Genomic DNA, 17,880 nt, shown 5'->3' on the forward strand with positions numbered 1-17,880 from the left:
TAAAATAATATTGTCCAAGTTAGCACCAGAGTTGGGGAGTTTTAAGAGGTTTAGAAGCCTGGCCGTCAATGCCCACAACAGTTATGGAGGCAAGGGAAACAGGCCCTTGAAAATAACGTAATGTGGAGTGAGTAGCCTCCATATTGATTAAGAAGGGGATGGACTTACCCTTCCCTGTAAGAGTTACCCGAAGCTTGGCGTCCATGATGGTCCAGGGGGCTTCTGAGGCAATCGGGCTATGTCAGTCTTCAGTCGCTAAGCCGAGAAGATCTGGGAAGGAGTTGATCAGAGCCTTGGGCCAGTTAGACAGTCCAATTTCCAATGGGGTCTGCACAGATGGGACACGGCTTAGGAGGAATCCTGGGCTGCGGGCATTCCTTGGACCAGTGGCGAGATTTCCGGCACCTGAAGCAAGATCCTGGGGGAGGAAGTTCTGGAGGAACCACTGGCAGCTGCAGTTCAGGCGTTTGGAGTTCTTGTGTGCTGGAGATCTGGCTGGGGTTTGTCTCACAGTGGAGGCAAGGAATTGCAACTCAGAAATACATTGCTACTTGGCTGCCTCTACTCTATTACTGTACACCTTGAAGGCAAGGTTAATTAAGTCCTGTTGTGGGGTTTGAGGGCAAGAATCTAATTTTTGGAGCTTTTTCTAATGTCAGGAGCAGATTGGGTAATAAAATAAAATGCATATTGAGAATAAGACGGCCTTCTGACCTTTCAGGGTCTAGGGCTGTAAAGCGTCTAAGGGTTGTTGCCAAAAGGGCCATGAACTGGGCTGGGTTTTTGTATTTGATGAAAAAGAGCCTAAATGCTAACTGATTTGGGAGAGGTCGGATAAAGAAAAAGGAGCATTAACCTTGACTATGCCTTTAGCTCCACCCACCTTTTTAAGAGGAAATTGCTGGGCACGTGGGGTAGGGCTAGTCGCGGAAAGAAACTGTAAGCCGGACTGGGTGTGAGGACGGGGAGGTGATAGGAGGATTATAGGGTTGGGGAGCAGAGGCTGAGGAAGAATTGGGACCTGGCTTGGCCTGGGGAGGAGAAGTCTGGGGAGAAGGGGAGAGGTCAGATGAGTCCATAGAAAAGAAGGATTCAAAGGACTCAGAGCTTGGGTTGGAGACTGAAGGAACAGACAGGAGAGAAAGAAGAAAGATTTGGGATGAGTCTCACTGGGAGCAGAGGCTAGGGAGGGACTAATGTGTAAAAGAATGCCTGGACGTCAGGCACCTCAGACCATTTGCCTATTTTTCAACAAAATTTATCCAGATCTTGTAGGATAGAAAAATCGAAAGTGCCATTCTCTGGCCACTTGGAACTACTGTTGAGTTTGTATTGGGGCCAAGCGGTATTGCAGAAGAAAATAAGATGCTTAGATTTTAGGTCAGGTGAGAGTTGAAGAGGTTTTAAGTTCTTGAGAACACAGGCTAAGGGAGAAGAAGGAGGAATGGAGGGTGGAAGGTTGCCTATAGTGAAGGAGGCAAGTTTAAAGAGAAGGGTAGAGACACGGAGAATTGGGGTGAGGAGCAGCCAAAGCAGGTGTCCCCGCAATTGACTTGCCACCAAGGGAATGTGGGTGAATGTCCAAGGCAGGCGTCCCCAAGGAGATCAGACACCAATGGAACGTGGGTGAATAATCAGGGAGGCATCACCGTAATGATTAAACACCAAGGAAAGGCTGCCTTCCCAAGTCCATGACAAGTGCCAGAGTTTTGGGTCCACGGATAAAATGTGTCTCTTTTGTCTGTACCAGAAAATGAAAGGAATTGAAATTAAGAGAAGGGAAAGATTGAAGGGTGGTGCCAAGATTGAAAGGAGAAAGAGATTGAGGGATAGTGAGAGAGGTTGGAGAAGAGAGTAAAAAGAGGCTGCTTACCCGATTTAAAATTGGTGAGATTATTCCTTGGGCTGGTTGGTCTGTTCATAAATTTGGAAAGGAGAGCTTTATTTCTCATAAAGAGTTTCAGCCTATAGGGTGGCCATTCTTACAGGCTGGGAAATGTAGCCGCTGGTCAGAAGCTGAAAACAGAAAGCATGAGACATGGATTTATGCTAAACGAAGTGGCAAAATATACATATTCAATAAGTGATAGGAGGAGTCATGAATATTTATGAAAGGTGAAGCATACACATGTGCAGTTGAGCTTCATGCTTCTCCAGGGACCCATGTTCAAAAACTAGTGATCATAACAATCTACGGGGAGAGTTTTTGGCCCTCTAACATCAAAAGGTGAAGCAGAGGACACAGCCTCACTGAGCTAGACACAAGGGACTCATGCCTGTAATCCCAGCACTTTTGGAGGCTAAGACAGGTGGATTGATTGAGCCCAGGAGATCAAGACCAGCCTGGGCAACATGGCAAAACTCTGTCTCTACAAAAAATACAAAAAATTAGCTGGGTGTGGGGGGGCAGTCTTGTGATGCCAGCTACTTGAGAGGCTGAGGTGGAAGGATTGCCTGAGCCGGGGAGGTGGAGGCTGCAGTGAGCCATTATCATGCCACTGTACTCCAGCCTGGGTGACAGGGTGAGATCCTGTCTTAATACAAATAGTAAAAACAAAAACCCTCACTGTGCATCCTCTGTAGACTGGCCAGAATGATTCCATGGTCAATGGTCTCTATCAGTAAGGAATGCTGGTTGGTTATTTTGTTGAAACTTCAAAAGGGAGGGGCAACATCAGGCAGTTGGTTGATATCAGAGTGGAGTGAGTCTTTCCAAAGATCTGGTTTCTGTTTAACTCTTAGGAAAGAAAGCCTAATGGTGGTTAGTAAGGGAGGGAGTATAAGGAGGGAGTATAAGGAGGGGCACAAGGAGGTGTATCCAACCCCAGGTTTCTCTGGTGTTCCCTTGGCCAAGAGGGAGTCTGTCCAGTTGGTTGAGGGTCTTAGGATTTCATTTTGATTTCTTACCAATAAAGTGACTATAAACATTTGTGTACAGGTTTTTCCATGAACATGAAAGTACATTAGATTTCTATTCCTGCTGTAACAAATCACCACAAATTTGGTGGCTTAAAACAATATAAACGTATTTTCTTACACTTATGGAGGTCAGAGTTCTGCCTTTCTTCTGGAGGCTCTAGGGAAAAAAATCCATTCTTTGTCTTTTCCATCCAGAGATTGCTGGCATTTCTTGCTTTTGGCTTCATTAATCCACCTAATTTAATCACCTCTGCAAAAAGCCTCTGCCATGTAAAGTAATGTGTTCCCAAATTCTGTAGATTAGGATGTGTACATCATTATGGGGCTATTATTTAGGGGGGCACAATGAATTTTCACTTCTCTGAGATAAGTGTAACTGCCTAGTGGTTTCACCTTGCCTGCTGCCTAGACAGAGCTGATTTACTGAGACAGGGGAATTGCAATACAGAAAAAGTAATTCACGCAAAGCCGACTGTGCAGGAGACTGGAGCTTTATTATTTCCCAAATTAGTCTCCCCAAACATTCAGGGATCAGAGTTTTTAAGGATAATTTTGTGGGTTGGGGACAGCCAGTGAGTCAGGAGTGCAGACTGATTGGGTCAGAGATGAAATCGTAAGGAGTCAAAACTGTCTTGCACGGAGTCAGTTCCTGGGTGGGGGTCACAAGATCAGATGAGCCAGTTTATCAGTCTGGGTGGTGCTGTTACTGGAGGGGTGTCCTGATCCAGACCCCAAGAGAGGGTTCTTGGATCTTATGCAAAAAACGACTCGAGGCAAATCCATAAAGTGAAAGCAAGTTTATTAAGAAAGTAAAAGAATAGCCAGGCGCGGTGTCTCAAGCCTGTAATCCCAGCACTTTGGGAGGCTGAGGCAGGCGGATCATCTAAGGTCAGAAGTTCAAGACCAGCCTGGCCAACATAGTGAAACCCTGTCTCTACTAAAAATACAAAAAAAATTAGCCGGGCGTGGTGGTGCATGCCTGTAATTCCAGCTACTCGGGAGGCTGAGGCAGGAGAATCGGTTGAACCTGGGAGGCGGAGGTTGCAGTGAGTCGAGATCGTGCCACTGCACTCCGGCCTGGGTGACAGAGCGAGATCCTGTCTCAAAAAAAAAAAAAAAAAGAATAAGGAATGGCTACTCCATAGGCAGAATAGCCCCAAGGGCTGCTGTTTGGCTGTTTTAATGGTTATTTCTTGATTATATGCTAAACAAGGCATGGATTATTCAGGAGTTTTCTGGGAAAAGGGTGAGCAATTCCCAAAACTGAGGATCCTCTTTTTTGACTATATAGGGTAACTTCCTGGCATTGCCATGACATTTGTAAACTGTCATGGCACTGGTGGGAGTGTGTTTCAGCAAGTGAATGCATCATAATTAGTGTACAATGAGCAGTGAGGATGACCAGCGGTCACTTTTGTCACCATCTTGGTTTTGGTGGGCTTTGACCAGCTTCTTTATCTCATCCTTTTATCAACAAGGTCTTTACGACCTGTACCTTTTGCTGACCTCCTATCTCATCCTGTGACTTAGACTGCCTGACCTCCTGGGAATGCAGCCCAGTAGGTCTCAGCCTTATTTTACCCACCCCTATTTAAGATGGAGTCATTCTGGTTCATGTACCTCGGACAGTGCCCCCTGATTCATGAAGTGCAGGGTCTGCAAAGTATCTCAAGCACTGATCTTAGGTTTTACAATAATAATGTTATCCTCCAGGTGCATGACTCCAAAATCATAATTTCTAATCTTATGGCTAATTTGTTTGTCCTACAAAGGCAGTCCTGTCCCCAGACAAGAAGGAGGTCTGTTTTGGGAAAGGGCTTTTATCATCTTTGTTTTAAACTATAAGTTCCTCCCAAAGTTAGTTCAACCTATGCCCAGGGATGAGCAAGCATAATTTGGAGGTTAGAAGCAAAATGGACTTGGTTAGTTAAGATCTCTTTCACTGTCTAGTTATAATTTTACAATGACAGCTTCATAAGTACCTAAAAGTGCAACAATTTGTTCATATGGTAGTTGTATGTATAGTTTTGTATGAAATTGTCAGTTTTCCATAGTGACTGCCTCAGTTTATAATCCCATCAGCAACATGGGAATGACATAGTTTCTCTACAACTTCACGAGCATTTGGTGCTGTTACTCTTTTTTATTTTAACCATTCTAATAGGTGGTTAATGATATCTTACCATGGCTTTAATTTGCATTTCTCTAATAGCTAAAGATGTTGGATATACTCATGGTTTTTACATGTCATCTGTATATTCTCTTTGGTAAAATATCTGTCCATATCTGTTTGTTTGCATTATTTTTAATGTAAATAACCAGCAGTTCTTTAGAAATATTTTCACCAGGGATAATAACAGAATTAAGTCGTTCTTTGGATAGATTTTTAACCTGCATCTCTGAGGAAATTTTAATGTAGTGCTTCTAAAACTTTAGTGTGAATCAGAATCATGAGTAGAGCTTATTAAACAAATTGTTGCGACCCAACCCAAATTTCTGATTTAGTAACTATGGGGTGGGGCCCTAGATTTAATCTGCATTTCCAATGAACTCCCTTGTGTTGCTGATGCTCTTATTCCAGGAAATAATTTCCTGCTGCCTTTTTTTTTTTCTTCTTTGAGACAGGGTCTCACTTTGTTGCCCAGGCTGGAGTGCAGTGGTGCAAACACAGCTCACTGCAGCCTCAACTTCCTGGGCTCAAGTGATCGTCCCACCTTAGCCTCTCAAGTATCTGGGACTATAGGTGCATGCCACCACACCCAGCTAATTTTTGTGTTTTTTGTAGAGATGGGGTTTCACCACATTGCCAAGGCTGGTCCTGAGCTCAAGGGATCTCCCTGCCTCAGCCTCTCAAAGTGCTGGGATTACAGATGTGAGCCACTGCACCACACCCACCTTTTTTTGTCATTGTAAATTTTCCTGTAGTAAACTGACAATGAATGAGAAAGTTGTGCTCAAAAGTGAAGTGCTACCAAAAAACAAAAATGGTTGGGGACATGTCAAAAAGACGCAAGAACCAACCTGATCTTCAAAAGGCTAAAACGAGAATAATTTGAACAACAAAATTAGTAATAACTGTACTGGATTATAACTTAAAGAATAAAACAAATATCTCTAAGTCCTGTGAAGGAAAATATATCTTTGGACCCCAAATTCACTAAGCCAAAGGGAAAAGTCAAGCTGTCAGGTAAAACTGCCTCCCATTGTATTCCTAAATAAAATAGCTACAAAGATAAAAAAGGCTGTATACCTCCCTCACAACTTTCCCACAAGGAAATTTCTTGTAGACAAAGGACAGAAAGAACTCAGAGCCATCCCTCTGCTCCTGTGGGACAAATGCATATGTGGGTGCTTCTTTTGCCCTATTGTTTCACTAAGCTAGACGAAGGCATAAGTGACTATTCTTATAAATTGTGTATTCAGTCAAAGGCTAATCAGAAACTCAAAAGAATGCAATCGTTTGTCTCTTATCTACCTATCTAGATGGGATAATTCCCTTGACCCCCTTCATGGGCAGGAACTGGAATGGTTTGTTTCACTTAGCCCTCCGCTGGCCACTCCTCATGAGAGGGAGCATGCAAGCAAGCAAGTACGGGAACCGGAGCAAATGAACCAAATGAACTCTGGAACCCACCTGTTGTTCCCCTCTGATGGGAGCAGGCTCTGTGCAGCCCCGCAGCAGCATCCAAGCACATTACAACTCTTTCATCTCTGCCATCTGGGGATGACCAAGTGCCAACCAGTTGAAAGGGTTAGGTTGGCAGCCCCTGCCCTCTCGGTACCTGGGTTCTTGTTCGGCGTCCAGGAAGAATCAGGTCACATGAATGGATTGAAGGGTAGTGTATGTGGAGGATTTTACTGGGCAGTGGAAGCGGCTCTCAGTGGGATGGAGAGTCAGAAAGGGGATGCATGGTATGGGAAGAAAGTGATCTTTCCCTGAAAACTGGCCATCTCTGGCCGGGCCCCGCTTTGAAGCTGTACCATCTGAAGTTAGCCATGTCTATACATAGTCTCCAATGCTCAGTTGCTTCTCTGCTCACCACTCAACCACTTGTATCCCCAATGCTCAGCTGCTTGTATCCCCAACAGCCGCTTATATTGCTCTGCCAGCTGAAGTCTTTTTATGGGCACATGATATGGGCATGGCAGATCAAAGAGGCAACATTTGGGTGGAAAAAATGGGGTTGGCTGTTTTCACTTAGGGCCTCAGTTTCAGGCTTAAGGGTGGGGTTTAGCAGGGAGCCCAGCCTTTCTGTATCACTATGACCTGGATGCCCATCCCCACTTCAAGTTGCCCCACCTTTCTGGACTGAACCAATGTGCATCTTACATATATTGATTAATGTCTCATGTCTCCCTAAAATGTATAAAACCAAGCTATGCCCTGACCCCTTTGGGCACATGTCAACAGGACTTCCTGAGACTGTGTCATGGATGTGTCCTTAACCTTGGCAAAATATACTTTCTAAGTTGAGTACGACCTGTCTTACATATTTTGGGTTCCTAGTTCATTGCTATATAAATAAATGGGGGAGGCTGGGTGTGGTGGCTCACACCCGTAATCCCAGCACTTTGGGACACCAAGGCGGGTGGACCACTTAAGGCCAGGAGTTCGAGATCAGCCTAGCCAGCATACTGGAACCCTGTCTCTACTAAAAATACAAAAATTAGCCAGGCGTGGTGGCAGGCTCCTATACTCCCAGCTACTCAGGAGGTTGAGGCGGGAGAATTGCTTGCAACTGGGAGGCAGAGGTTGCAGTGAGCTGAGATCACTTCACTGCACTCCAGCCTGGGTGACAGAGTGAGACCCTATCTCAAAAAAAAAAAAAAAAAAAAAAGAATAAATGGGGGAGAAGGGGCAAGCCTTACTTACATATGAATTCTAAATAACATATCTAAGTACTCTCCCACCAAAGAGGTGAAGTTTTAATTCTCTTCCTCTTGAGTATGGGCTGGATTTAATGACTCATCTTAAGGAGAAAATACTAACTTTGCCATGGAAAAATCTGACAGACATCATCTTAACCAAATGATCAAGAGGAATATCACCAATATATACATACTGAAGTCATGTATGATATATGATGTGATGAGAAAGGCACCTCTCCTTGTGGCACTGTCCTCCCATGGCACGGTGAACTCACAAATTGGGGCTCAGCCTGGAAGGACAAGTGGGTTCTTGGCTTCATGCAGGAAAGAGTTCAAAAGCAAGCTGACAGAGTAAAGTGAAAGCAAGTTTATTACGAGAGTAAAGGAACAGCAAAGTAATAAAAGCCATTTATGACAAACCCACAGCTAGTATTATGCTGAATGGGGAAAGGTTAAAAGCATTCCTGTTACCGGTAGAAGGTATTCAAGTTGCTAGTGCTGAATCCATACGGGTCTGCAACAACCTCAGTTCTTGCCTCCTCAGAAGGAAGAATTCAACTAAGGGACACAAGGCAGAAAAGGAGACAGGCAAGTTTACAGAGCAGGAGTGAAGGTTTATTTAAAAAGGCTTAGAACGGGGCTGGGTATGGTGGTTCATGCCTGCAATCCCAGCACTCTGGGAGGCCAAGGCGGGTGGATCAGCTGAAATCACAAGTTCGAGACCAGCCTGGCAAACATGGCAAAACCATGTTATCTACTAAAAATACAAAAAAAAAAAAAAAAAAAAAAATAGCGGGGCATGGTGGCAGTCACCTGTAGTCCCAGCTCCTCAGGAGGCTAAGGCAAGAGAATCACTTGAGCCTGGGAGGCGGAGGTTGCAGTGAGTGGAAATTGCGCCACTGCACTCCAGCCTGGAAGACAGAGCTAGACTTCCTCTCAAAAAAAAAAAAAAAGGCTTTAGAACAGGAAAGGATGCCAGGCGCAGTGGCTCACGTCTGTAATCTCAGCACTTTGGGAGGCCGAGGTGGGCGGTGGGAGGCCGAGGTGGGCAGATCACGAGGTCAGGAGATCGAGACCATCCTGGCTAACACGGTGAAACCCCTTCTCTACTAAAAATACAAAAAATTAGCCGGGCGTGGTGGCGGGCGCCTGTAGTCCCAGCTACTCGGGAGGCTGAGGCAGGAGAATGGCGTGAACCCGGGAGGTGGAGCTTGCAGTGAGCTGAGATTGCGCCACTGCATTCCAGCCTGGGCGACAGAGCGAGACTCCGTCTCAAAAAAAAAAAAAAAAAAGAACAGGAAAGAAAGGAAGGTACACTTGGAAGAGTCCCAAGCGGGCACCGAGGTCAAGTGAGGTGTTTCACCTTGATCCTAGGACTTTATAGGCTCACCCCTTTCTCATGATTCTTTCCTTAGGGTGGGACGCCCGCATGCACGCGCCCTACTTAGCCTTGGGAAGTGAGCATGCGCAGTGTGTTTAAGAGGTTGCAAGTATGCCCATCTTTTTTTTCTTTTTTTTTCTTTTTTGAGACGGAGTCTCACTGTCACGCAGGCTGGAGTGCAGTGGCATGATCTTGGCTCACTGCAACCTCTGCCTCCCGGGTTCAAGTGATTCTCCTACCTCAGCCTCCCGAGTAGCTGGGATTACAGGCATGAACCACCACATCTGGCTAATTTTTGTTTTTGTTTTTTGAGACAGAGTCTCATTCTGTTGCCTAGGCTGGAGTGCAGCGGCGTGATCTTGGCTCACTGCAACCTCCGCCTCCCAGGTTCAAGCAATTCTCCTGCCTCAGCTTCCCATGTAGCTAGGACTACAGGTGCCGGCCACCACGCACTGGTAGTTTTTGTATTTTTAGTAGAGATGGGGTTTTACCATGTTGGTCAGGCTGGTCTCGAACTCCTAACCTCAGGTGATCCGCCTGCCTCAGCCTCCCAAAGTGTTGGGATTACAAGCGTGAGCCACCGTGCCCGGCTTAATTTTTGTATTTTTAGTAGAGATGGGTTTTCGCCATGTTGACCAGGTTGGTCTTCAACTCCTGACCTCAAGTGATTCACCTGCCTTGGCCTCTCAAAGTGCTGGGATTACAGGCGTGAGCCACAGCACCCAGCCTGTATGCATGCCAATCAGGCTGTTTTCCCTTTTCCAGTGGAGTGCCCCGAGACATCATACTCCACCATTTTGTCTCTTAATGCATATGCCTGGGAAGTTGCTTCTCCCTAGTGTCTGCTTTCAATTAACATTTTAGTGCAATAGGTGTAGACTATCAGGAAATGGCCTCTTCCTGGCACCACCTGCCAATTTATCACTTTTAGAGAGGCAATGTGATAACTGCCGAACCATCACCCGACATTCCTAGTGGGTAGGGGAAGAACCCTCTCCTGCCCTACTCACGCCAGTCTAACTACATGTAACAACGAAAGACCAAGAAACTGACAAATTGGAGGGGATTAAAGAGACATGACATTGAAATGTTATATGGTGTTCTAGAATAGAAAAACATATATCCGTGGGAAAACTGAGGAACTCTAGTCTATAGTTAACAATATTGTACCCATGTTAAAAGTATTGTACCCATGTCAATTACAATTTTTTAAAGCCCATATCTTGGTATAATTACAATGTTGTGTAAGATGTGAAAATTAAGGAAAGGTGAGTGAAGAATACACAGGAACACTCTTTGCAATACTTCCATAAATTAAAAATTATTTCAAAATAAAGGTGCTTTTTTTTTTTTGCCTGTTGCCCAGGCTGGAGTGAAATGGCCCAATCTTGGCTAACCGCAACCTCCTGGGTTCAAGCAATTCTCCTGCCTCAGCCTCCCAAGTAGCTGGGATTACAGGCATGCACCATCACGCCAGGCTAATTTTGTATTTTTAGTAGAGACAGGGTTTCTCCATGTTGGTCAGGCTGGTCTTGAACTCCTGACCTCAGGTGATCCTCCTGCCTCGACCTCCCAAAGTGCTGGGATTACAGGCGTGAGCCAGCGCGCCCAGCCAAAGATGCCTTTTTTTTTTTTTGAGATGGAGTCTTACTCTGTTGACCAAGCTGGAGTGCAGTGACACGATCTTGGCTCACTGCAACTTCCACTTCCTGGGTTCAAGTGATTCTCGTGCCTCAGCCTCCCAAGTAGCTGGGCTTACAGGTGCCCGCCACCATGCCTGGCTAATTTTTGTATTTTTAGTAGAGATGGGGTTTCACCATGTTGGTCAGGCTGGTCTTGAACTCCTGACCCCAGGCGATCCACCTGCTTCAGCCTCCCAAAAGTGCTGGGATTACAGGCGTGAGCCACCACCACTGCCGGCTTTTTTTTTTTTTTTTTAAATACATGGACTTTTGGTCCCAACCCTAGAGCTTCTGATTCTGTAAATAAGGGCTGGGTCCTGAGAATCTGCATTTGAATAAGTTCCTAGGAGATGTTGCTGCTAGTCCCAAGGAAACAGTTTGAAGAAATTGTTTTAAGCAAATCTTAAGGTTATTTGATGTTTTCTGCTGACTTTTTCTTACCATTGTAAATTTCCCTGCAGTAAACATAAGAATAAATGGAAAAGTTTTGGCTTTTCTGTTTCAAAGCAGATTGATTGACTGATTTTTTACTTTATTCAGTGTCCTTCTAAGCTATTAGTGGTTTTACCTTAAGCATGATATTTAAGAATACCTCCTTTTAAAAGTGCATCAGTCAATCCTCAAGTTTAATTCTCTACACTTCGTTCATGTACTATATATGTTACTTAAAGATAACAGAAAGCCTTAGAAATTTTGGCTTAAACACTGGTAAAATTCAAAGATAAGTTTAAGTGCTGCTAGTTAACAAAGCAAATCCAGGAAATTACTAGGCACAGAGTTTATTACTAAGTATCTCTCCACCCATTCTCCCCTTCTTCCTTAGTTGTAAACATCCTCATTTTTAACTGAACACATGGCCACTCAGAATATATTTTCCAGCTTTCACTTAACTTTAAATACTTGTAGGAAACTATGTTTTAGTTAGTAGAAAGTAGCCAGAAATGGTAATATAGTTTGGATGTTTGTCCCATCCAAATTTCACAATTAAATGTAATCCCCAGCCGGTCGCGGTGGCTCAAGCCTGTAATCCCAGCACTTTGGGAGGCCGAGGCGGGCGGATCACAAGGTCAGGAGATCGAGACCATCCTGGCTAACACGGTGAAACCCTGTCTGTACTAAAAATATGAAAAATTAGCCGGGCGTGGTGGCGGGCGCCTGTAGTCCCAGCTACTCGGGAGGCTGAGGCAGGAGAATGGTGTGAACCCAGGAGGCGGAGCTTGCAGTGAGCCGAGATCGTGCCACTGCACTCCAGCCTGGGTGACAGAGGAAGACTCCGTCTCAAAAAAAAAAAAAAAAAAATGTAATTCCCAATGTCAAGGGTGGAGAGGCATTTGGATCACTGGGGCAGATCCTTCATGAATGGTTTAGCACCATCCCCTTGGTGATGATTGAGTTCTTTCTCTGAGTTCACAGATCTGGTTGTTTAAAAGTGTATGTCACCTCCCCCATCTCACTCTTGCATCCATTCTCACCATGTGTAAGCCAGCTCCCCCTTTGCCTTCTGCCATGATTGTAAGCTTTCCGAGGCCCCATCAGAAGCCAAGCAGATGCTGGACCATGCTTCCTGAATAGCCTGCAGAACAGTAAGTCAACTAAACCTCTTTTCTTTACAAATTTCCCGGTCTCGGGTATTCCTCTGTAGTGATGCAAAAACAGACTAATACAAATAGGAAAAATGCAATTTCTACAAAATGTCCTTAAAGGAGAACAATGTGCTTTCTTAACCTTGTTTTTCTGCTGGTGGGAATGTGACTATGATGGCTGGAAGTTGAGCAGCCATCATGGGCCACAGGTAGAGGTATCATAATGAGGATTGTTAGATATGAGTTCTAAATTTCTTTTCAAAGAATCAATATGTCAGTATGTTCAATTCTTTGCCTTTTACTTTTAAACTTAACTTCCTCATAAAGCAACCTTTTTCGATTACCTGCTCCATCCTGACTCATTCTGATTACCTACTCCACCCTGACTCATTCCAATTACCTGCTCTGTCATAACCATTTTTCCCGCCAAACCACTCACCCTGTCAGTCTCTTTAAGTTAGCCAGTCAGAATTAGTTTAGCCTGTGCGGTCTAACCCTAGCCAATAGGGGAACGACACAGCAGAAGGGGCCACATGCATCAGGGATAGAACCCCTTCCCTTCCCTTGTCTAAGTCCGCACTCACCATTGTTCCATCTGTAAGGGTGCACCCTTCTATAGAAGTAACTTGCCTTGCTGAGAATTAAAAAGTAAATTCTATATTCGAGTGCTATTTCTTTTGTGGCAACGAAACTTTATTTATGACAGGATGGCGGAACAACAGACTAGAAGAAGCCTGGATTATCTGATACAATGGCAACCCAAGTCCTGGACTATATCCAGACTGCTGTTGAATGAGAAAAACAGATTTCTATCTTCAGCGCCTCTTATTTTGAACTTGATACCACTTGTAGCTGAACCTAATTTGAACTGATACAAGTAATCATACAGAAGTTACAATTGTGCTGACTGGAACTTCACTGTCGGTAATTTCAGCACTTTGGGAGGCCAAGGTGGGAGGATCCCTTGAGCCCAGGAGTTGGAGACCAGCCTGGGCAACATAGCAAGAACATGTCGCTATAATTAAACAACAAAACAACAAATAACAACAACAACACACGCACACACAAACACCAAGGTTGGCTGAGGGAAAAATGGGACCTTAAATCCAGCCTGCCCTCTTCTTTCTAAGCTTTGCATTGTGCTGTGTGCTCCAGGAGGCTGACACACCCTAGTGGCTCTTTAGAAGAGTGCATTTTTACCTAGAATCTAGGCTCTGTGGCAACATTTTTCAAAATATCCTCTCCATTCTCCTTGCCCAAGACCATGGGAACCCATCTCTTGCATCATCATGACCTGGATGTGAGACCTGGAGTCAAAGGGGATCATTTTGGAGCTTTAACATTTGAGTGCCCTTTGCATGGGCCATGTAACCCCTTTGTTTTGGCCAATTTCTCCTATTTGGAATGGCTGTATTTATGAAAATCTGTACCCCCATTGTATCTAGGAAGTAGCTGGCTTGCTTTTTATTTTACAGGCTCATAGGCGAAAGGGACTTGCCTTGTCTCGGATGAGACTTTGGACTGTAGACTTTTCGGTTAATGCTGAAATGAGTTAAGACTTTGGGGTACTCTTGGGAAGGCATGATTGGTTTTGAAATGTAAGAAATGAGATTTGGAGGGGCCAGGGCAGAATGATATAGTTTGGCTATGTCCTCACCCAAATCTCAACTTGAATTTATCTCCCAGAATTCCCACATGTTGTGGGAAGGACCCAGGGGGAGGTAATTGAATCACGGGGACCGCTATTTCCCATGCTAGTCTCATTATAGTGAATTAAGTCTCATGAGATCTGATAGGTTTATTGGGGTTTCCCACTTTTGCTTCTTCCTCATTTTCTCCTGCTGCCCTCCATGTAAGAAGTGCCTTTTGCCTCCTGCCATGATTCTGAGGCCTCCCTAGCCATGTGGAACTTTAGGCACAATGTAACCTCTTTTTCTTCTCAGTCTCGGGTATGTCTTTATCAGCAGCATGAAAACGGACCAATACACTCCTGGAGGCATTGGAGATGGTTTTAGGTAGTCCCCAGATGTACTTCAAAAGTCTGTTAATATTAAATTAAGTAGGTTTATATCTGAGGGTAGGTATTATTGCTAGGAAGAAAAGCCATAAAGAAGGAAGAAGTTTGTTGAGCAAAAATGTAAGAGAATAGAAGCTCATAATATTATGTCATTAGGCAGTATTATATGGTAGTTATTAGAGTGGGAACTTGGGAGTCAAACTGCTTAAGTTCAAATCCTGGCTCTCATAGTGACTAGCTGCATTGTTTGTGGCATGTTTCCTAACCTCACTGTGTCAGTTTTTATAATGGCACTTCTGCAAGGATGCTGTGGGAATTAACATGACATATAATGTGTTCTCAATAAATGTAAGCGATTACTATTTCTGGGAATCTTTCAGCAAAGGAACAATTCATTACCTGTATATAGCCACAATTTGTTGAAAGCTTACTTTTGTGTCAGGAACTGTACACGAAGGACCTAATTTTACTCATGAGGAAGCTAAAGCTTAGAAAGTTTCAGTGCCTTTACCAAGGTTATAACACTAATTCTTGCTCCACTAGAATTCAGACTCGAATTGATTGGGTTCCAAAGCCATGATACTAAGGATCAAAGACAAGGCTTGCAAGATTTCATAAGCCTCCTCTTGTGTATTCTCTCTCAAGTTCCTGGCTCATAGCATGTACCAGCAAACTCATTACAACTAAAACGGTCTGTTTGGGAGTGAAGGATGGGAGACATTGAGAGCAACAGCAGAAATGGTTGGGGGAGTCTTGGGAAATGCAAGCGTGCTTAGGTTGGGACCTGTGGCAATGAATGGGAGGGCAAGGGAAACTGTCTGACCAGAACTTAAAAATGCCTCTTGGTGATTTACATGAAAAGTGGCCTCTCAAGTTTTTCTATTATTCAGTGCTTCTAAGATACTGTTGAACCGTAAACTACAAAATTAATCTTATGATTCTACAATTATACTTTCTAAATGATCACTTATTTGATGGTTTTGAAGTACAGAAAGTATTTGGTCATTTAAATTATTTCCTTCCATGGAGTCTACATCGAGACAAGGAATCTTTACCTTTATTGTAGATATTTCAATGAAAATGTCAACATGTTGCATATTGGCATACTTTGGGTTTGCCAATATGTGGTAAAGAACTTTTTCAATGGAAACTTTCCCTCTTTTTAGGGCCGAAAAGACGCTCTGCAACTATACTTAAGTATCCCAGGCAACTTTATTCATTCAAAAAAATCAGAGCGGAGTCAAAAGCACAAATCCATGAATTGGGCGGCGAAGTCTGACTCCACAGATTACGGCTGAACTGGGTTTGGGGAGACTGAACCCGTGCCGGTGCTCCTCCTGTTTGCTTGGACATAAGTTTGAGTACCACAACTCTAACCTGCCACTTCAGCTGCACAGGCAGGCTTGTGGGGACGCAGCAACTCCGTCCCGAGGGCGGCTGAGTCAGCCAGCCGTACCCACGGCTTTCGGCAGCCGCCGGAGGCTCCTGCTAGGCCCGGCCCGCTCACCGGGAAGTTCCCTGACTCCGTCCAGTCAGCCTCCAGGAGGGCACCGCCGGCCGCCGTGACTTCAGCAAGACACTACTATCTCCGTCAGCCGCCGCCTCGGCCATCTTCCTGCCCGGAGTGCAACAAAATCCGGCTCTGGCCAGCCTTCCAGCTGACGCCACTCTGCCAGGGCCCTGCAGCCTCGGAGCGGGATAGAAGGAAGCCGCAGAAAAGACGCTGAAAGTTGGCGCTCGCTGACACCACGACGCGCTCCCTCCACTACGCATGCGCCCACGGGCCGTAAGCGCGGGTCCGGTCTCCGGTGACGTGGCGGTGAGGAGGCGGAGCCAAGATCAGCGGCGGGAGGGTGGGGGAGGAAGAGCGAGGTGAGCGCGGACGTCAGAGTGGAGAGCGGAAGGTCAGGGAGGCTCGGAGCGGAAGTGAGACTAGGGAGTCTGTCCGCCATTGTGGACCCGAGAAGCAGAGAGCGAGAGGGGGAAGAGGAGCGTGCAAGCGGAAAAGACGGGCCTCTTCCTCCGACTCCCGAGCGCGAGGCCCTCATTTTGGGTTCTCAGCGAGCGGCGGCAGCGGCAGCGGCTGGAACAATCACTCGGCCAAGGGCGACAGCCAACTGCTGTGAGTGCACGGGGAGAGGCCCAGGCAGCGGCGGCGGCGGCGGCGGCTCTCGGGTTGCGGTGAAGAATGTCAGCCACTAGCGTGGATCAGGTGAGGGAGCAGAGGCCCCAGGCTCGGCGAAGGCCCGAGCCCCGGAGCTCCACCCTCGCGCGGGGCTTCGGCTCCTCCCCGTCGCCGCCGCTGCCGGCCCCATAACGGTGCCCCGGGCGCAAGTTGCTGCGGGGTAGCTACCCGGGCCGGGGCGTGCGCCCTGGCCCCGAAGCCTGCGGGCGGGCGGGCGCGGTGCCGCGGCGGGTGGGGGCAAGGACCGGTCTTAGGGACCTTAGGACACATCCTGAGGGCGGCAGACATGGGGCTGAGACCGGGCGAGATCTGGGAGACGGATTCCGAGTGGCGGGTGGGAGGTTTAAAGGCTGGGGGTGGTTGGGAAATTGGTGGCTGTGGAGGATATGGTGGGTTTTTACTCCTACGCGGATAGTCTAAAATAACTTGTCTTTGATAATGCCTTTGATTAACACACTTTTTCTCTTCCTTTTTCTCCTCTTTACCGCATCTTTCGTCTTGGTACACAGAGACCTAAAGGGCAAGGAAATAAAGGTGAGTTTGGATTTTTTTTTTATTATTGCTCAATGTTGCCTTGGTGTTACTTTTAAACTCTGTAAGGGTTTTTTGTTTGTTTTTGCTCCCTCTTAGGAAAAAATGTAGGATTAGAGAAAATATTCATCATGGCTAAGGTAGCCAAGTTCTATCCAGAACTTCTGTAGTTCGTTGCTTTGAAGCCACTTTATGGAAACCAAAGTAGTACGAGAAACAGTTTCCTTGTCAGTTAAGCAGGTATTGATGTGAACCTAGTGGTATTTCTTTGGTTTTCCAGTTTTTCTGTGTTATGTAACTTCTGCCACAAAAAATTTCTACATGTGTATATAGACAAGTATATTCTTAAAGTGGACATTTTGTTTGACATGTCTGGATTACACTGGAAAATGGAAGTCTACATAGTATTCCATCACATTAATGAAAATTGTACTATTAATCACTGATTCTATTGAAGTCAGCTGCAATGAGGCAACAACATGAGAGAGGTTAGAACTAAGTAGGCATGCCATCTTGCTCTGTTGTCCTGATTGCAAGGTGTGACTCAATCTGGTATTTTATAAAGGGCTGAGAAGAAAATAGTTTGTGACAATTCTTCCAGGATTTTATAATTTTCTCTTTAGTAAAAGTACCGTTGAAAGTAGTGTTTTTTTAAAAAGTGTGTTTTGTATTAATATGGAACAGTGCAGTCAGCTGACTGAAACATTATGACA

The 17,880-nt window shown here is 45.4% G+C and overlaps 2 protein-coding genes across 2 annotated transcripts in view; one reads left to right on the forward strand and one right to left on the reverse strand.

Moving 5' to 3' along the window:
* Positions 1-15,488: 15,488 nt before the first annotated feature.
* LOC129061025 (uncharacterized) lies at positions 15,489-16,499 on the reverse strand. Its single transcript, XM_054561664.2, has one exon. The coding sequence runs from the start codon at positions 16,497-16,499 to the stop codon at positions 16,020-16,022; it is 480 nt and encodes a 159-aa protein (XP_054417639.1). The 3' UTR covers positions 15,489-16,019.
* Positions 16,380-17,880, forward strand: part of YTHDF3 (YTH N6-methyladenosine RNA binding protein F3) — a gene marked incomplete at its 3' end in the record, with an annotated part of 39,470 nt that continues 37,969 nt past the window's right edge. The window contains 2 exon segments of the mRNA NM_001131141.1: positions 16,380-16,663; positions 17,146-17,170. Of these exon segments, the coding sequence (NP_001124613.1) occupies positions 16,640-16,663; positions 17,146-17,170 (49 nt within the window). The 5' untranslated portion in view covers positions 16,380-16,639.

The sequence above is a fragment of the Pongo abelii genome, chromosome 7, assembly GCF_028885655.2.
Source record: "Pongo abelii isolate AG06213 chromosome 7, NHGRI_mPonAbe1-v2.0_pri, whole genome shotgun sequence".
In the NCBI taxonomy this organism is placed as follows: Eukaryota; Metazoa; Chordata; class Mammalia; order Primates; family Hominidae; genus Pongo; species Pongo abelii.

Excerpts from the sequence above, each read along its gene's own strand:
- LOC129061025 (XM_054561664.2), bottom strand. The coding sequence starts at position 16,499 with ATGAGGGCCTCGCGCTCGGGAGTCGGAGGAAGAGGCCCGTCTTTTCCG.